Source organism: Phoenix dactylifera, chromosome 16, assembly GCF_009389715.1.
Source record: "Phoenix dactylifera cultivar Barhee BC4 chromosome 16, palm_55x_up_171113_PBpolish2nd_filt_p, whole genome shotgun sequence".
Lineage (NCBI taxonomy): Eukaryota > Viridiplantae > Streptophyta > Magnoliopsida > Arecales > Arecaceae > Phoenix > Phoenix dactylifera.
The window spans coordinates 3,617,732-3,639,762 of record NC_052407.1 but is presented as its reverse complement, the minus strand read 5'-3'; the positions used below and the strand labels follow the sequence as shown (position 1 = coordinate 3,639,762).

Sequence of the window (22,031 nt, the reverse complement as noted above, 5' to 3'; positions counted from 1 at the left end):
ATGCTTATCTCGTTATAAATTTAGCCGGCCAGAATGTCCCTACAGGTTTAGCAATCATCCTTTTTTACGGTGGCATAAAATGTAGCAATAGATAATAATAGATTTGGCTTGCTTGAAAATTATTGATGAATTTGCCCATATTAATTCTAATGTTAACTTCGTATGTGTATAATCACACTAACAAGATAAAAATTATGCAGCCAGATGTATATATATAGTTAAAATGTTAACCATATCAAGTAGAATTCCCTTTTGCCATGGGACAAGGTAATATCATAACTCATGTGCATATAATCCATCGCTTGCCTTGGAAGAAGGCTGGAACATCATGTGGTTGTTGGACGGTCTCGGAAGCTGAGCTTAGGGCGGCATGGACTGGTCTGGGCCATGCGGGGTAGAATAGTTATGCATGAAGATGATTCGGCTATGGTAATTGACTAAATCTAGAAAGACACTAACAGCGTGGGTGGGTGCCACCCTCTGTTTCGAAACATCCGGACCATGATTAATGGCTGTGTGGCATTCCAAGTCAAGCACTTTGCAAAGAGGCTAATGGAGCCGCGGACTGCATGACCTTATATATGGCCAATTACTCTGGAGGTGCCCTATGGGTTGGAAAGAGAGAGTTACCTGTAACATTTCGTGATTTACTATTTTTTTGATGTTTTTGGATGTGTCCATACTAGAACTATATGAATCATTTGCTTCAGCAAAAAAAAAAAAAAAACTTGACAAATAAATAAAAGGAATGACTTGTTGGGATAATGGGAATGCAGATCGTTTACCCTCATAAAAATCCTTAGATAATCTCATTTGTGCCTTCATTTGTCGTTTTCATTGGAAATCTCCGCACCCAATTTATGCTCCTGGAACATGCACAAGGTATTGACAAAAGAAATATTGTTATTTTAAATGCAAGACCTAAAATTGCTCCAATTTTTATATGATTTTTTTTCAAAAAGGCAAAAAAGGAGAGCCACGTGTTTAGTAGTTCAAGGAGAGTTCCTGCAATAGCTGCAAACGCTTCCATTAACCATGGGACGCAAGACAAGATTTATTAAAAGAAAATTGTTTACGTGGGTATGAAATGCTCAAGCAAGCTCGTAGCCTCACGGCGAGCGCCTGGGTGGCAAAAAAATATGAAAAACCCCAAGACGCCGGGCACGTGATGGAGAAGGCTAGGAGAGTTGCCGTACTCTCAATTACTTTTCTACTTCAACGGCACGTGACAAAAGTTCCTAAGACGGCTTTACTCCATGCAAGAGAGACTATGGATACTATTGCTGCATCGGTGCTGGAGACGGCCAGAGATATTTGGAGCGTCTATTTAGCTTGTGTCCATTATGATTTTTTGAGAGCTCTCTTCTCAAGATTAATTTTGATGACAATATCACTGATGGCAGAGATAGAGTGAGCTTTGTGATCAGAAATATAAGTGCAAGCTTATTGCAGCCGGAGGACAGTACATCTTCAATGAGTCCATAAGTGATGCGGAGTTGATAGCTGCATAAGAGAGCATTATTTTTGCCAGATTGGCTCTCGAGGCGGATTGTATCCATCTTGAAGGTAATGCAGCTTTGGTGATCGATTGGATTCAAAAAAATATTGATAGGCATGCGTCTGAGCAGACACCTACTTTTGCAGATATAAATAAGATTATGGGAGGGCTTGCAGCTTTTCAAGCTATCTATGTTGAACGAAACGTAAATAGTACAGCTGGGTTGCTTTGTATCACATTTGCGTCGACTATTTCTTTTTGACTCCAGCGGATGTACTCAAGCTGTGTGAATTGCCGCTGTATTTTAAAAAAAAAAAAATAGTGAGAGCACGTCCACCGTAAAAGGGTTTGAAGGGCTGTTGGGGATCGTGCAACCACATGACATCGGCTGACGAGCAGAGAGTGCGGTACACGGAAGGACACGTCATAAGCATGCGGGCCTCCATCACCGTCCAAATTCGATGGCGGTTGCTACAAGCAACGAGTTAATTCTGCTTTGCTGTCTTGGCCTTGGAGGCATCTGCCTCCCTCGCCGAAGGTTTTTTCAGGACAAGAAACCTTCAGGTCACTACATTGACCTCACACGGGCCGCTAAACCGTCTCAAACTAGTTAGAAGTGATAGCAAGGGATAGATTTTAACCATCCAGACTCTTCTCGATTCTTGGTGGTTGACTTTATAAATCCTCATTGATCAAGGATTATTTTTGATGTTATTCTAAACTTTTTCATATATTTACTAACAATTTTTTTTACAACCTCCTATAGAAACTAAGATATCTATCCTTGCTAGAGCCTTCTTAAATTTTTCTTATATATATATAAAATTAATGCCATTATTACATATTCTTTGAGATCTGTATTTTTAACAGAGTTTTAAATGCACACTTCAAAATGTGAGAAATCTAAATAATACTTTTCGATTAGCTTTTTTTTGATGAGGTTCTGTATTTTTTATAAATAGTATTAGAGCGGATCCGACCCATAATCTATATGAAATAGGAGACACTGCAACACAGATTTATTGAGACTGACCACAGACCGATTGTGATGCTTGTGATTAGATTTAAATGAATTTGAATCTTAGCCTGATGAGGACATCAGGATTTAAACGAAGAAAGTAACATCGGTTATTTATTGGATAGATCTTGGGTACTTATATAGTCCCAACAAATTAAATAATACCTTCCGACTAATCTTTTTGAGTAAGGTTCTGAGTTGTTATATCAAAATAAGGTTTTGAATATAGAAACACTTTCTCAAATCTCCTATCAAAAGTTAGAAATCTACATACATTTGCTAGAAATTAGTTACGAGTCTGGTTATAAATTAATTATAGGTTCCAGTTGGCATCAAACTTGAGCGACCTCTTTTCTTTCCACTCGCCCAGCTGTCTTCCACCACATTTGCGTGATTAATTAGTAATCAACGAACTTTGTAGTTTACTGCCACACTTTAAACATGGGATAATTTTGGGAAGCCAAATATATTAATTGGCAATCATTGAACTCAACTGTTTTAGTGCTGCACTTTAATCATGGGATACGCATGGTAAACCAATCATGGGTCTTTACTTATCAAGTAGACCAACTTGATCTGCAGAGAATAAACTCAAAGAAAAAGTAAACGCAAGAGGTCGCCTTCCGGATCACCGATCCAAAATGGTAACCAGTGATAAATAGAGACCGACTGATACGATTGACCTGCCTGTGTACCATACCAATTCCCAACTTCCGCATTAGCCCAATATTTGGTGATCGGATGGGTGATTGGCGCGGAATAAACTCCACCAGTATAGCAGTCCCCACTGGGCTTTTCTTTCACCAGAAAATGTCCAATGTGGATAGACAATACACTCATACCCTCTCCGACCCGTGGGGAGCCTCACCAACGTGGCACCTTCTTTCACGTGTGAGTACGTTACTCCAGTACCGGCAGACCAGATGACGTCTCTACTGGGCAAACCAGACGGGAGGCATCCGATCTTTGCATTTAATCGACACCCGCGCATTTCGAATTTAGGCCACTCCGGTGGAATCTTGGCCCCGTTCCAACCGTGCTACCACCTCGGTGGTATCGGATGGGTGATTGGTAGCCAAACTCAAAAAGTTTTTTTTTTTTATACAATCTTTTTCGATTCATCCATATATATATATATATATATATATATATATATATATATATATATATATATATATATATATATATATATATATATATATATATATATTACAGGTGTTTCTTTTTAATGTTCATAACTTTATGAATTCTACATCACGAGATTCTAAAATTATCGGATGAAACAATTGTATCTAAGCATTAATTTGGAAAGGAAAATTTTCGGTCAAAATAGCTGATGCCATATTGTCCACCGCGTAACAGATCAGACAGACCAAACAGGCCTTGCCATTGACCGAATAATCCGAAAATCAAATTTGCCGCACTGAGTTCTTCGTGCCACATCCAAATCAAAACAACATGAATAGGATTTAAGAGGCTCATGTTGAGGTTGACAGCTAATAGGTCCAGGTGTGAGCATAATTTTAGAAATCGCATAATAACTTGTATTAATCCATATTATTTTTTTTTTGTTAGTGTGATCATGTATCATTAGTATTATTTTTCTTTGTTAGCACGATCTTATTAGAGTAATTTTAGGAATTACATAGCACCTTATATCAGCGAGTATTGTTTTTTTAATTAACATAATTTTATATCAGTCTATATTATTTTTCTTGTATTGAGTTTATATACGAGTATATATAACTCCTGAGATGTACCGAATGTGACAGAACAAAGAAATAAAATCATTTTTTTCGCTTTTTCTCTTGTTTTTCTCTTCTTCTGCAAATATTTTAACATGGTATTAGAACCACAAATCACCTAATTGCTGCCACTCTCTCTTCCGCCTTTGTTATAGCCACAGTTGCCGTATTTAGAATCTTTGAAGACCACTATTGCCAATCTATCAATTTCTATTTTTGGATGAATTAATACTCAAAAATTTTTTATTTTTTGGTCAATCTATAGATACTCTGTTTCTCCGCAGATCCTCTATTTCCTAATGAATCAATATTGTTCTCATTAGCAGATCTGCATATTCTCTATTTATGGTAGATTAATATCCAAAGATCTTTTGTTTTCTATGGATCCGCTGCTTCTCACCATCGCCTGTCTCCTCAGCTTTAAATCTTTGGTCGTCTTTCCTTACTATTGCTTAGTCCCATTCTCTCTACCTCCAATTTTATTTGCTGCCTTCGGCTCCTTCACCATCCAGTTCAAAGTTATTTGCTCTTCTTCCATGGTGCCTCCATCTACGAGGATCGTTGACCTTTAGTTACCTTCTTTTTGAGCTCTATCCTCGCTGCAACTGTTATCTTTTATATATCTTCTTGTTGCCACATCATCAGACAAGTCAATCAGCCAATTGCTTCTCTTCCATGGTGCCTTTGTCTACGAGGATTGTCGACCTTCGGTTGTCTTCTCTTTAAGCTCTGTTCTCGCTGCAACTATCATCTTTTATGTGTCTTCTCGCAGTCATATTATCAGATAAGTCAATCAGCCACATTGACAGATATGTTAGTATGTCACGTTAGTCAGGCACACCAATCTGCTATGTTAGTCACCTGTGTCAGTAGACACATTAGTTTGCTGTGTCAGTTAGCTACGTCAACATTATCAAACATATCAGTTTGCTACGTAAGCTTCTTAGTCTGTCGCATCAGTTTTTAAGCTGCTATGCCAGCTTCTATTCTACAATATCAAATTCTGTATTGTCACATTGGTTTTGGAACATCAGCCTGTCATATCGGTTTTTGAGTTGTTATATCAACTCCTAATCTGTTATATTAACTTCTAAGCTGCTATAACAGCTCATGGTCTGCCACATCAGGCTCTATTCTGCCACATCAGGTTATATACTGCCACATCAACTCTTGATCTATCACCATATCATCCTCTGTGCTGCTATGTCAGTTCTTAGTGTATCACGTTAGTTTCTAAGCTGCTACTTCAGCTCTTGATCTAGTAGGTTAGTTTCTAGGTACATTCGTGATCTAGTTTTCAAACTCAAGTTGGCACCTATAGTACTATTTTGAGTTTGAAAAGGAATGTTAGCATAATTTTAGAGATCACGTATCAGCCTATATTATTTTTTTTTTATTAGCGTGATCCTGTATCGTCAGTATTATTTTTTTTGTTAGCGCGATCTTTTATCGATCACTATTATTTTTCTTTGTCAGCATAATCTTGTTAGAATGATTTTAGGATCACATAACAACTAATATTAACAAGTATTATTTTTCTTTATTAGCATAAACTATATTAATTCATATTATTTTTCTTATATGGAATATGTGCATGAATATATATAACCTCCGAGATGTACCTAATATGACGGAATAGAGAAATAAAATCATATTTCTCTCATTTTCTTTTATTTTCCTCCTCTTCTGTAAATATTTTAACACCAGGAATCCAATATATTGATGTGGATATGTGAGTGAAATGACGATTAACCAAAGCTTCTTAACCCATTCTCACCATTCCAACTTCCGATTAACTAATATTTGAAACACACATTGATGTTCTTGGATCAAGAGAAGTGATGGAAAGGATTCAAAGACAATAGAGTATCTCTGCACAAGTATCAGAACTAGTTTTTTTTTTTTACAACATAAATAATACCACACTTGAAATTTACCAGCTATTCTTCATGTAACACACCAATACAGTTAATATCTATTCATGCCATACCTTGTAATCATATCCACCAACTATTTTATGCAGCACCTCTTTAAGACTGGCACAACAATCTCTCTTTTGGCAGCTACTTTTATAATTATCCAACTAATTGAGATGATTAATATAGCTCGGTTGAGGTGTGACCTCAATTCTAAGTAATCTTAAGCAATCTGGATCAGATTCAAGTTTTTTCTTGAAGGCAACAGGATATCTTAGAGGCATATCATTGGTTGATCATTTGTTTCTAGAATCCAAGCTCCGCCCTCTCACTAAGTTTCTTGTTCAACTCTTCTCTTGAGGGCAGTTCACCATCTCCTTTCATGATAGCAGACAACCAGTCCTTTAGTTCATCCTGCAATCACCAAGCACCAGCAAAATCAATAATTATGGATGAGCATTAGAATCACTGATTAATCTGACCTGAAACACAGAAGATTTTGGAGCCTTCTTCAAATTTCAAATTTTTCAATAAAAAAAACAAATTAATGGGATAATGAATTAAATGGCTTAAAATGCAAATATAAGACATATTTGGAGAAATGAAATATAGTTTGGCATAAAGATAAATCAGGATGATTTAAAGAGTAGACAAAAGAAGAGTAAACCATGGTGTTCCCAGGACAAATTTCATCTAGAAAATTAAATAAGTACTCAAGGGAGAGAGGAGGTCTATAACAAAGGCTCCACTATCAGGTCCCAACAGATACAAGGAACAAAGCACTGAGGCATTAAACACCAAACAATGTACCATTTATAAAGAGCAGGTCGATCAGGAACAGCACCTAAGATCTCTGCTTGGCTGCTGCTTAGCCTGCTAAGCCTAATGCTAACACCATTGGATAACCTGCATGCAATTCTAGCTTCCTTCACTTCTGTACTTCGAGGTTGCTTCCATCATGCACTCGATAGGAAAAAGATATATAACTAAAATTTGTTTAAATGACTATCAACCAATAATATGGATATGGTACGGCAGCATCCAAATAGGCCCCTAAAGATGCAGTCATCAACCCCATAATTATTTCTTAGCTTCTGCTTTCTATCAATTGAACATTACCAAGTTGATATCAAAAATCTCCTGCAAAAGCTTTAAGTTCGCACAATCATATATGAATCTCTACTGATGGTGCTGAGAAAGGCATGTCGAAGGCAAGGCTCGCTGACCAGCATGTGAGTCTTGACAAATATAATTTTAAGACACTCGTGTCAAGATACTCGGAAAGGTCTGGTCTATGATGAAACAAGAAGAATGAGGGTGAATTTCAAACAGACAGCTAACTTATTCCACCAACAAGATAATGATAATTTCAGGATCAACCTGACCACTTGAGCAAAAGGAGGAAATGTGAAACAATTATAAGTTTCTTAACAACAGGACCATAGCATAAAAACTGAAAGGCTGCAAATTCTGCTACATCATGTTTAAAAAAGGCTGTTGTGTCCATGAAGTGGGTTGGACGTTGGAGCATAGCACTTGACAATAGTCAATAGACATAGTAATAGATAGAATCCTAAGCTGTAAATGTTACCTCAAGAAAATCATCATCAGACCACAGTATGATATTTCACAAGGCATGTGGAACTCCCTATGCTTACAGAAAGGCAGTTTCCAAAACTTGTACCTGTGAAATCAAAGAAATACCATTGTAAAAGTTCTGAATGAAAAATAAATCTGCAAGTCAATCTTAGATGGCACTGATTTTATGTCTAACATCAACTATTACCTTTCTTTCAGAAATAAAAAAGATAAGCAATTTTTGATAAAGATCGTAAGAGATAATCTACTATTTCACAAACAAGGAGCGGGAAGGGTAGAATGTCACCATTAATGCGAGCCACATGATACCCTGTTCCCCCCAGTCCTTCCTCCCACTTTCCGAGCCGCAGGCGCACGAAAAAACCTTCTACGCTAAATTGGGCAACTGGTGATTTCAGCAACCTATAAAATTCATAGATTACAATAATGATTAGTAATTACAAAAATAGGATATTTGAAATAAGAACAATTAAATCTCCATGAACCTATCCTACCTGACCCCTTTAAAGGAACCAAACAACAGGGACCTAAGAAAATATTACAGAATTTAGGCATCATAATTATTTCCTAACATTGATAAATATGACTTAGGAAAGTTATCCAATTCCATCTATTTCATGATTTAGTAATTACATGGACCAGTAAAAAGTTCTTTGGATTATATATCTGCAATGCACCAGGGTCTTAAAGCTCAAACTATAACAAGGTTTTCCGTACTCACTAGTACTGCCTGCCATTTGGCATACTATACCACCCCAATAAGATACCGGCACAGTATGAGGGCTCAATACGGTACTGTGCTGACACATGGTACAGCCGTATAGCTGCTGTCTCACCTCCAACATGTACCATGCATTGATACAGGGTTGAACCCAGCCCATACCAGCAAGCTACAGGGTCCATTACCAAAACTAAAAACCTATCTGCAACTTAGTTTCTGAAGCTGAAGATATAATTGAGACAGGCATTTCCTAGGGAAAAGAAAAGCCAAACAAGGTAAATTTATATTAGCAATCATAGTAATTATTGAACCATTAACTCAAGAAAATATGCATTTCAGCAATGCCTGTCTCTTTAGTGTAAAAGAAGAACAAGATTCAGTCAGGAAAAACAAATAAAAAACAATTCATTTTATTGGCAAGAGAACAAGCCACCAGTCTGCACTAATACATAATAATTAGTAACTACTATATAAAGCAAAAGACCTTTTAACCAATTTCTTTCCAAATAATTTTATTAATGCATGTGGCTGAGATTAGCAAAAACATTATTGAAAACTGGTAACTTGTGTCACCTGATAGAATACAATTTGCAGACATTGTGATTGCTCACTTGATCAAGTATTTTGTCTTTAAATCATACTCCGACTTCAAAATTTCTATCTAATTCCAGATTTTCTGAAGAATGTATCTTCAGTGTATGATCATGTCATAAAAATCAAAGAGTAGAGAAGTAGGACCATTGTTATGTATTTCCAGATCATCAGTATCTCACTACACAACTCCCTTATAATTGTAGCAAGGACAAGAAATTTGTCACTTAGACAAACTTCCAGTCTTCATAAACTATTTGGACTTACGAACATCCACATTCTAGATCATATTTTTCATATATGTCTAGAATAAAAATAGCTCTCTTGTACAATGGGTTGCCTCTGTGCATAACTAAGAAAGACAAACTTCATGACAATGTCCTACAACGTGGCAATGCAAATACTAAAACATGTACTGTTACCAAAAAAAATGTTACTGAAAAGTAAATACATAGAACTAATAACTCTATATGTGTAAAATCATAGCAACTATCACACGGACATAGCCATCAAGTCCTTAAAGTGGACTTCATGGTCATGCTCACCCTGATAAATATTTATATTGATTTCATTATCAATATGCTGCAGGGTAATGTTTTACATCAGCAAGCATACATTATGAAAAGTCAAAACATTCATGATTTTGATGCATCCTAGAAGAACATATGCTTCAAGGAAATTAGTGCAGGAAACTATATTTTGAGCAACATGATTGGTGATTGCTAGCAAGAAGTGCTGCAGAAACCGCTATTAGGATATCAACATCATCATCATTAAATTCCAGGTTTTCTTCTACCTGATGACATCAATGCGAGATAAACGAAGCCTCCTTATTGTCTCAAAAATTTCAGTTGGCTCATCACGTACTTCAGTAGCCATAAAATTACAGAATGGTATTATACAATTTTCCTTTAACTCATCATCTTCTGAATTCAAAGCCCTGCCCTTCAATTTAATTCTCCTTTCTGCCAGATCCTCGTTGACTGGTTTTGAATATAAACCACTTGTATTAGGGCCTGCAACTTCATCAACACTGCTGCTTCCATGTACTGCAAGCTTGGTCTTCACTCTTGACTCTCTTATTGGAGGAATTTCATATATGCTGACATGCTGCTGATGCTCCTGTTTGTCTTCAGACCATAAAACACCTCTTCCATCATAATTCGCAGAACTATGTTGTCCATGACTTCCATCAACCTTGCCAGAGTTCTCATTATTAACAATGAAAGAATTATCACTGCTATTTTTCCTTTTGAGGATGCACGCGGACATGCAATGGCCCAGTGGTCGAGCTGAAAACATCGAATGCATAAACCGAATGGCATATCTGTGCCATCTTGTGAATTCATATATTTCAGAAGATCCTCGAGATCAGATTCAACTAGCTCAGAACATTCTCTTAAGCTGTGACCAGTCTTTCCACAAAAGAAGCAGATTATGGCTGCACTTGATGTGCCATCTGAAATTTTTGGAGGCACGATATGTCTAAGGGCACCCAATCTCTTTGCAAAGAGAGATGCTATTGATTCTGAGTTTCTAAATCTTTGTGAAGGTTGTATTGGACTTAGCTTAGATGTGAGCTTGTGATCCCCTGGCTCCTTTAAATCATATGAATCTGTAGAACACGTTGGATATGGCTTCATTCCTCCATTTCTAGCACCCCTTCTTGTTTCTAGGTAAGAGAGGCTACAGTTCTCTGAATTTTTATGCTCCTTCCCAGGAGCAACTTTACCTTGAGAAGGAGAGCTTAACATACTATTTTCATTATTGAGATTCTGAGTTGCTCCTGCACCCAGATTGCAAGGTACTGGATTTAATATTGGTGACGAAGCTTTTGGCAACAGCCGAGTTATCCATAAGTTCTGACAAAAACCACTTCTGTTGTCGAATAACTGATTTAAAGAGCTATTTGGAATTGAACCAGGTACTCCAGTTCCCTTGTCTTTAGGAGATCCAGAACCGCTCTTTGCTGAAGAGCTTGAAGATCCAATGTTGTTCACAGTGCAAGCCTGTTTTACTTTCTGATTAACAGTAGAGCTAGTGGAAGATAAAATGATTGTGTTTGATGGAAACTCCACTTGATAAGTACCCTGGTCAAGCCTCTCACCTGAAAAAGATACAATAGTATCTAATTTGCCACCCTCCCTATCGCAGACTGAATGAGGGCTGCCAATGGCAAAAGGTTTACCAGTAACATGAAGTTCTTTTGAAACATCATGTGTCTCCTGACTTGTTACAGTAGTGTTTATGTTTATATTCAATTCCAGACTATCCCCGTCCACATGATTACCATAATCCAGTTGCTCTCTCATAACTTCTAGTTTTTTCAAGGCATCAGCTTCTCTTTGATTATTATGATAATTTGGCCCACTATGTGCGGTGACGTTTGGACAGTAGAGAGATTGAAAAATGGAGTTAAAACCCGTTGTTCTGCAGGCAATGCTGTCGCTTTTATCATCTGTCAAGGGAAAAGGACCCAAGCTTTCTTTCCTAGTGTTAGACGATTTTGGAACAATTGCCAAGGAAGGTGCTATTTGACCATGTCTGGAAAAACCATTAGTTATGGTTGAAATCCAATTCATAAAAGAGTTTTCTTTTCTGAGAAAAGATCCTGAGCAAGAGCTCTCATTGCTTTCTTTTTTGGATCTTTTGCTTCCTAGGGACATCTTTGAGTTGCAACTCCGTGCTCGTTTCTGTGTTGATGCTAAACTTCTGCTAGTACTGCTTTCAACACTTTCATTGCTGTCCCCTCTCTCTATTGAAACTCTCCCACTGTCTTCAACATAGCGAACTTTTTCTTTACCCTTTTTCAGACTTCTAGGATTTGCATTGCATGCTGATTGAGACTCAAATAAAGCAGGCTCATCTTTTGTGTTTGTATTTGCTTGCCAAGTTTCATTATTGCCAACATCCTGAGATTGCGACACCGCAGCCGTACCAACCTTGCTCATAATATTAATGTCTACAGATAGCACATCACCTGAACATGGTTTACCAAGAATATGGAAGCCAGTAGACTGCTCAGTGATCCTTTCAGTATTGTCTTCTGCATCACCTAATTCCAAGCCAGCATCCCCGCACTCTGCAGAACCTGAGCTTGAGGCTGATTTCACATTGCTTCCATTTTTTGCTAACATAGAATCTTCATGAGCAGATGCTTCGACCAAGCCTGATGCCTGGTGCTTCTTTATTCTAATCATTTCTTTGTGATGGTCATTTGAGGTTCCAATATGGGATGCACACTCAACTTCAATCTGTGCTTGATCAGGCTTCAGCTCTTTTAGGCTACATGATATAGAATTGGTACTCAGGTCATTATTATATGGACCTACACAATGACAAGGTACATATTTCAGATGTGAGCTGATAGAGCAAAAATGTGAATTTGCAGTGGAAATACCTGCAATAAAAATCTTATCATCAGTAGTATCAGCTGCAACTGTCTCAGGATCGATGATGCCAAAACCCTTGCTGTTTCTGGGCAGGCATATGCCAGTTTCCTTCTTATCTGACTCATCATGCTCATACTTATCATCTAAAATTGCTCCTTCCATTTTGTTCAGGTCTCCATGAGATCCTGCAACTAGAATTATATTTGCAATTAGAATGGGCTTGTGAAGATGGCTTTCGTGATGAATCTGAAACACACATTACAGAATCCTTATAATTGAAGTTTAATGGACACATAGTTGTTTTTGTTCACACTTACTTGAATCTTGTTCGCATAGCCTTGTCAGAAAGGCAGGTTGCATGTCGACAGTTCTCCTAGGAGAGCTCGGCAGGTTTACTCTTTTAGAATTCCTATTATCAGAATTTAATTCAATCTGCATATTTTTCATGTTCCCCACAGCAATATCTCCAACATTGCCACTCTCCCCACCATTAGTATGCTGCGGTGATGAAATTATTATATTGAATGATTCTGTATTCCACAAAGAGAGGCTTTCTTTTCAGCTAAACTGGAACCAGCATATTTAAGACTCAGTCCCTCGTGTGGAGACCACACGAGTTCTGAGAGAGGAGTGGTGGAAATGAATACCATATCTGCCCTTGAAGCTGCATTTGCACCTGCACCTGCACCTGAATCTTTATTTATTATGCTTTCATTACACCTTTCGGCAGAGTCCAAGACATGTATATCTGCCATTGATTCCTCAAAGAAATTTTCAAGATCTGCTCACAGCAAATACTTTAGCAGGATTTTTTTTTCCAAAAATATAAATCAAATCCAGGACAGTTTATTCCATGCCTCTATATATGTAAACTATGCTAATATAAGAAGAAAATTGAAAAAAAAGAACAAATACACCTATAAAGCAAAGCAGGAACTTGAGCAGATGCACTAGCCAGTGTCCTTACATGGAGGGAACAAGCACAAAAATGTGAACGCTATCTAGAAATGTATAATCTACTCAAATGCAAAGAAGACCAACTTTACCAAAATGCGTGCAGGAAAACAAATATCTAGATGCATTACAAGAATTCAGTTTACAGTTGGAAGCATGCAGAGTAGTTTTCGAAGTATATTTCAGTCGTCATCCCATAGTCTCTGCAGCTTATATGGTTTAAGCAACTTCAATCAACACAAATATGGTAAAAACAAATACAATAAAAAGGGCAGATCAAGTGGTGTTGTCGAATGCTAGCATAGCTATGATGCATTAAATTAGTTTCTGTTCATCATTTGAGAACTGATCATAATGAGATAAGCTGCCATCCTCTGATAGTGGTTTGCAAGGATACACAACTAGGGAGCTAGTCATATTAGATTAGAAAATCAACCTGCTGACATTTTTATAGATGCTCTATGTTGTAAAGACCTTTGACCTACTTGCCTAAAGTTGGGTAAGCTTGATCTATGTGCCCCAACTTGGAGGGATGGGTTGCTTATTTGATAATCAGCACTGTATGATTGTCCTTATGGTATAAAGCTTTATGCGTGCACGTTCGTGTATGTCTTTGGACAGACTAATATCATCAGGTGTCATACAGGTAATTACAACTCTATAAGAGAAAGGGAAGCCCAACATAATGAATTAGATCTTTCTGGTTCTATTGGAGGCATAGACCCTCTTTCTCTTCTTTTATTTTACCTTTACTAGAATGTGCTAAATGTGGTGCACATGGTATGGAGATGGATGACCTCCTAAAAAGAGCTCACACACTACTTGGGAGTTTGCTTTTAGTAATACAATAATGTTCTGCAGAAGCCTGAAAACCTACTGCAGTCATGTGCGCTAAAATCTTGTGTTTGAGAAAATTTATTGTTCTTCATCATTATACAAAGGTCTCAAGAATGCTTAGACCATATTTTAATAAAATGCTGACAAAATAATGCTAATTGTTTCTAATTATTTCTCAGTAATAAACAACTAATGCGACCTCAATGATGCGAAATTTTCATGAGTAGCATGACTTTGTAACAGAAAAAGTACAGCCAACCCAGCCTGAAATCAAAACATGCAGCGATTCCATCTCTGCAGTACCACAAGCAATGAGTCCTATATCATGTCTTTGAACAAAAACCAACAACAGAATGTTGGTTTCAAAGAATATGGAAGAGGAAGACTGATAGACCAAGTACCTCCAAATGCAAACTAGGGGTCAGACTAGGAAACGAATACTGATGTTGGCATGTACAAATACACCATTCCCCGATTATATATTTATATATATAAATCTATGGTTATATTAATGCATTATAGACTACATTCTTCTTCACAAGACAGTTCTCTATAAATGTTGCTTCTAGGCTGAGCAGAAAGCTAGAAATATTACCCATTGCAAGTCAGCAGACTCCTAAACCAACAAAAGAACTGGATGGCTTAGAACAAATGGCTCATAGATCAAATAATATCTTTTATGCAAAAGTACACAAATACAAAGACCACTCTGCATGAGTCACATAGATAAGGATGAATCAGAGTCTGACATGCATATGTACATCACATATATATAAATGCCTTCACAGATGCATCCTGGTTTTCGTGGTGGATCAACAAAGAGCATTGAGAGTTACTTAACAAGAGCACAAAATCTCACAAATGTACAAATCTTTGTAAAGTAGCAATAAGAAGTATATATAATGGAAATGTAAAACAAAAATAGCATAATATGTAATCTTTTGAATGAGGGGACAAGTGTTATAAAGTTGCTTATCGCCATAATGTGGAATCATAGTACTTGAAGTGACCATGCTGACTATTTGTGGTAAAGAAAGCCCCAACAAGGACAAAATTCTGAAGTTAGATAGCAGTCTGTGATATCAGCTACATCAATTGTATCAGATTGGGCATTGTAAGTGGAGGTTGAAGTAGATGGAATATATAAAACACAAGTGATAGAGCTCTGAAGAAATTGATTAGTAATTCACGCAAAGAAGATGCACGTGAAGAACCAACCAATGAACTAAGATAAGTTAATTATGTGAAAAGTGTGCTGCATCAAGCCATGTTAAAATAATGCAAATTGAAGTACCAATGGTATGATGACACTAGTAGGATTTTGAAGGATATTTTTTCTAAATAGCAGTAACCCAAAAAATAAGTACGGTCATTTGCTTATTGTTAAGAACAGTAAAATCTCACCAAAGTACAGGAGTTTGTGAGAATAATGTGGAGTGCATTGGAATATAAGGCCAAGATAAGATGTAGGTATGTTAGTTTGTGCACTCTTTGTCACCATATGATAGCAAAACCATAGAACTCACAGCACAAACCCTGGGGAAGGGGTATTAGAACCTACAGAAGATATCAAAGAATGTGAAGATCCACAGCATGAACCAATCGAAGAACTTAGACAATTGTTTAGAGAAAAAAGGAAAAGTAAGTCGAAGAAGAACTTAGACAATCAATGAATGGCATTCTAATGAAGCTCCAAATAAGTCCTGCAGTGTGCAGATCACTAAGAATGCATTAGAGAGATCATGGAAGCGATGTTATTCTTGAAACATTCGGCAACCATCAGGGAAGCAAGCCCAAGAAAACAAGAAAGGTGGACAGAATCCTTCACCTCAAAGCATCAAAAGAATTGATCCTGTAGCTTATAAATCCATTGGAGTACACTATCAATGGGGATCATGATACACCATAGATGCTTGTGCTCGGTTCAGGCAAACTGTATGGCTGACATGAAGAAAGCAAAATACTCAAACCAAGCACATTAATCCTGCATGGATTTAGATAAAGCATGAAGTAGGCAACATACATGGCATGGTGGATAAGGAATCTTGGTTGTGACTGCATTCATGATAGTCACAAGACTCACAACAAAGAGTCACACTAGTCAAGTTGAGCTTTGAACAAAAATAAAAGACGGTTTATACTTTATACGGAATTCCAATCTTTTTAACATTAATCTATGTTGTAGGAAAGCATGTCAGTCATACCAGAAGAGAAAAAAAAGGAGAAAAATAAACAAAGAAAGAAATGGCAGTGGTAAAAGTTATATTGTTAAAAAAATTATAGGAGTGTTTTGCTATATTTTTTGAGGAAAGTTACCTGGCACAATGGAGTTTGTATGGTTCTATTAACTCGGGTTCCTCAGATAACACAGAAATAAAAATTAGGAGCAAAATATCAAAGGGTACCCAATATACAATTACGAGAAAAAATAACCTATAATTTATCAATCAATGAACTCTAGAATTAAGACATCCATATTATTCAGCATAAGAACAGAACATAATTAGACACATTTTCCTGAAACCGAATCAAAATCCAACACATTAGGATCTAGAATTTATAGTTAGAATTTCTCAACATACATGCCCGAATTATGTTCTGACATCTTCACAGAGAATGTTCATTTTCACGTAGCAAACTGCAGAGCCAGAGGGCAGGAATCGAAAAATCTTCTATCAGGGAATGCTTTAAAGAATCAAAAATTTATAGATTAATAGAACTAACATAAAGTAAGTAGGTAGCAATTTAATTGGAGATTATAAATGGAAGTGAACAGGAGATTGCATGTGAAATTGATGACTAAGAGGCACCTCGTTGTCAAGATGTTAGCTATTTTAATTCCATTATATAGAAGAATAAAAGGATAAAGCATGGCATATCTAAATGATCATCGAATAGCTGAAAATAAAAAAAGTGTCAAAATCCACAGAAAGGGCCCGTGCTGTTCAAGTGTGAGTTGCCAGTCATCCAATTTCGTTCTCTCTGCCATTCCATATGCTCTAACGCTCAGTAATATTCCCAACCAGTGTTAGCTCGCCTCTTTTCTTATAGCCATATCACAAAGACGAGGATCCACTGAACTATATCTATCCGGATTATGCACGAGTAAACTAGGCTAAAGTACACAGAAAATTTCCATCAATTGAGATTTAACTTAACTGATGGAGTAATGAGTAAATTGCATGGCAAAGTGCAACAAAGATCCGATGAGGTATTCTGAAAAAACAGGAAAAGATCTGATAAGACTTTAAGGACGACGGCTTGTTCTTCATTGAATGATGAAATCAATCACCAAGAAACATTCACAAAGCCGATTCAGATAGTCTGAACAAGACTTATTGGCTGCGGTCATCACTATAATTATCGATCCTTTCGGGGTTTTTTTTCAAACACACAAAAAAAAATCTCAGAACAGGTGCAAAAAACCAGTCATCAAGACCCCGCAAATCGATACGACAGAACAAACACCGCATATAAGAAACAGGACACTACGAAGCATCTTGGAAAAAATAGAAATTAAAGACACAAAGCTTCCAAACTTTTCATACAGAGCATCAATATGAGATAAAGGAATAATAAAGCAAAGAACCACCACCAATTCTTTTGGTTAAAGCAAATATAACACAGGAGTAAGAGTGCAATGATAAGCCACAAATCCAGCAAGCCATGAGAAAAATAAATAAACTCAATACAGGCAGAAAAATATCCAAAAAAGAAAACAAATATTAGTTGGTAACACAAAGCCTAAAGTATCGAGAAGATGAATGGAACCCTTATATACTTACTCTATTCTGAGTGCTGGACTCCAGGGCCCTCTTTCTTATTTTTCTTTCAGGCTCTGGTACAGGGTTTGCGGTTCCACCAACTTTTGGAGGGCCTTCTATGAACAGAAAGAAAAAATCCGCGATATTGACAAAAGTAAAGAGGAAGAAATCTGAGAGAGGAGTGACTGGGATTATTAAAAAAAAAAATGGAGACAAGCGAGGAAAAGATCGAAGAAGGAGTTTTAAAAAGAATGGAGAGATAAGGAGAGGGTCATCTGTCGGACCACTTTGTACCATTCTATTTTTGGAGGTCAGAATGCTGCCAGGTGGAAGGCCAGGGGCCTCAAGCTTTCTCTCGCTGCGGTCCCTGAGTTGGATTTTTTCCTCCAAGACTCCGGTAACGCCGCCTTCTCTCGTTGCCGTCCCTGAGTTGGATTTTTTGTCCAGACTCCGTTATTTTCCATCATAACAGAAATACTTTTTGTTATTTGTGATATCTGAATTTTTTTAAATACAATAATGATTATCATAAAATTCTCTACTGAAGAATTTGTCTAATCCACAGTAACTCTGCTAATCCACAGTAAACTCTGCTAATCCACAGTAAAATCTTTATTTATTTTTATACATGAGCAGCATGCATCCACTATGCTTGTCAAGCATGAGCCATAAGTTGGAAACTGGCACGTCATTTGTAAAAAAAAAGATAATAGTTAATAGTTATGCTGCTGACAATTTTGGAAAAAAAATCCATAGCATGTAGAATATAAATATGGGGATTGATAACCTACTCTCTATTATGGTAGGTTATCAATCTACCCATTTTTTTGGGACAAAAAGTATCCTTACTTTTTATAACTCTTAAGGGTATTTTATGTCTTTTTACAATTCCACATTAACTCACTCTCTCAACCTCCTAATTAATACTTTCTCTCTCTCATATATATATATATATATATATATATATATAGGAATTGATAACCTACTTTCTGTTATGATAGGTTATCAATCTATCCATTTTTCATTGGACAAAAAATATCCTTATTTTTTATAACTTTAAGGATACTTTAATAAGTCATGGTGTAGAGGGCAGGACAACTGAACATGGCTATATATATTTGGGAAAAGATACTAATTAATACTTGTGTTTAATAATGATTTTCCATTTCTTGGCTTCATTCATATGCGGTTGAAGGGTCTAACTATGTTAGAGTTGAAGTACTACCTGCCTGCACACAATATCCTAGTTTCTGGGAATAAAGTGGCTATGATTATCAGGATTTTAACTCACTTGGGTAAGTAAATTTTTCTTGAAGTTCTACTCTTGAGATGTCATGCAGTTTTTTGGGTATTATCAAACAACACTGTCATGCCCCCAATCCAAAGTTAGAAGTGGAGGGCATAGCAACTACCACATGTTCACCAGCATTAGTCCTATATGTGCAAGGCTTGGAACCTGTAAAAAACTATAACATAATTTGATCAAAATAATTTATGCACAAGCATTGGTAAAATTAGAAAATTTAAACTTCCAAAACAAAGTATTTTATGATGGAAAATATCACCTCAAAAGAACTCAAATAATCTACAAATAATTTAATTTCACTCAAACAACCGGTTCTGATGCGTTCCTCTTTGTTTTTATTTTCTTTCGATCCAAAATAAAATAAATAATTCCTGTAGATTGGTCCGAGGCATGGCATTACTGTCTTTAAAAGAGATTCGCTTCCTTACGTGCACCAGATTCTGGCGATTCCTCTGCAAGATATAACGGACCGTTGAATTTATAGACATGCACAGTACTACAAATTTTCTTGAACTCGACAGAGACTTTTATGTATACTCGTACTCATAGAATGAAGAAACAAAACTTTAAAATGAAAAATGAGAAAAATGAGAGAACTCTTCTTTTTCTTCTTCTTTTTTTTTTTCTCCCTCGGTGTAGCCTTCTATCTGGTTCACCCCTCCAATGTTTACATTTTAATTGAGCTGTCCGTTGAGTTCTCCCACGGGCAACTCTACATTAATGAGTTTAAATGGAGGGACGGTTTCAAACCATTCTGATGAGAGAGAGGCGTTTCAAATTTTAAAAAGAAACCTCTTACATTCCCCACCATTTTTGAAGTTTCAATTTTTTTTGAAGATAATTTTGAAAATGAATTTTTTTTTTGAAAATTCAATGTACGAGCAATCAGTACACTTAGTTTTCGATGAAAGGTGTCTTCCGGACTTGAACCTTCATCTAGTTGGTATTTCGCCATCTACACCGGTCTGAAGTGAATAGAGTCTTGAACTTAGATTTTATGTATAAATTTTGAAAATACCGAACAACTAAGAGTTGACCCTGCATGTGAGTTCTATCAGAGTAGTGTATTACGACCGTGCGCATGTATCTTTTTTTGTAAGTGTCTCTTAGAGAACAAGCTTTAATTCTCTATTTGACTGCAGCCCCACAGTCACACTCACATCGGTGATATCTTCAAGGGTATACTGCATCTCTATACCCTACTATAATAGCTTTGATATCATTAAAGCATTACGCCATCCTCCTATCTAGTGCAGTTGAGCACCTACTCCATAGAGATGGATAGTGAACAAAGTTTACTTTAAATTTGGTGCTCCTACCAGTTACTCAGTCAGCTTGTTTATTTCATTGAACCTACATCTTGGGATCTTCAGTCAGATAGGTTGGGTTGCCGCTGAAGGTAACTCAAAAATGGGCCTTAAACCTATCCCCCTTGAAGCATATTGAACTTGTCCTCTCGACAAGCTCTTGGTCAGATGATCTGCCGAGTTCTCTACTGATTTAATATAACTTAAAGTTATAATTCCAGTAAAGGTGAGCTTCCTTAAAAATTTATATCGAAGCTTAATGTGCCTAGATGACTTTGAGTTGTGATTTTTACTTTTTACTTTTGCTATAGTCATCTGATTATCACAGTTAATTAGAATAGTAGGAATAGGCTTATCCATCATGGAAATATCTGATAACATATCCCTAAGCCAATCTGCTTTTCCACCAGCTAATTCTAAGGCTACTATCTCAGCTTCTATGATGGATCTAGTAATCAAGGTCTGCTTGAAAGATTTCTAAGTATCAACACCACCATCTAATGTAAAAATAAATCAACTAGTGGCTTTAGTATCTTCAAAATCAGAGATCCAGTTAGCATCACTATACCCTTTTAGTACAGTGGAAAAACTAGAATAATATATTCCATAGTTGTTAGTACCCTTCAAATATTTAAGAAGCCTTTCTATTGCATCCCAATGTGTTTTATTGGGGTTACTGGTGTATCCACTCAGTCTTCCTATAGCATAGAAGATATCTAGTCTTATACAGTTAGATAAATACATAAGATTTCCAATTAATTGAAAATACTTTAATTGGGAAACACTATCCCCACCATTTTTCTTTAATTTTATGCTAGGATCATATGGGGTGCTAACTGGCTTGCAATTTTCATACCTATATTTCTTTCACACCTTTTCAACATAGTGAGATTGACTCTAAACAATCTCATTTTGTGTCCTTATAATTCCGATTCCTAAGATTACTTTAGCTAACCCTAGATCTTTCATCTCAAAATTGTCACTTAAGTATTTCTTTACTTCTACAATTGTGACATGGTCACTACTAAAAATTAAAATATCATCTACATATAAATATAGGATAATAATAGACCTATCAAATATTCTCCAATATAGACATTTATCGAAGTCACAAATGTTAAAGCCATAGTAAAGAAAGATTTAATGAAATAAGAGGAGAATTATGTATTTGCGACCCTTTTTAATTAAATCTAAGTGTAAATATTGTTTGAATGCATATTTGGTATGATTGATTCTTTTTATTCTCGTCTTTAAATCATTTTCAGTGGTTTTAAATTGAAGATTTTATTTACAAATTTATTCTTTGATTTATGAAGAGACGATTCATGATAATGAGGAGTCGACTCATGGAGTGAAGGGGAGAGTTTTGAATCATAAAGAAAT

The 22,031-nt window shown here is 36.5% G+C and overlaps 1 protein-coding gene across 1 annotated transcript; it reads right to left on the bottom strand.

Annotated features, from left to right (window-relative positions):
* Positions 1-6,085: 6,085 nt before the first annotated feature.
* On the bottom strand, positions 6,086-18,029 carry LOC103718778 (serine-rich adhesin for platelets). Its single transcript, XM_039114659.1, is given in 8 exon segments — positions 6,086-6,591; positions 7,791-7,861; positions 8,063-8,178; positions 9,885-10,334; positions 10,337-12,416; positions 12,489-12,671; positions 12,798-12,978; positions 13,128-18,029. Coding segments are annotated over 8 exon segments (3,297 nt in total). The 5' UTR covers positions 13,236-18,029; the 3' UTR covers positions 6,086-6,483.
* Positions 18,030-22,031: the final 4,002 nt, after the last annotated feature.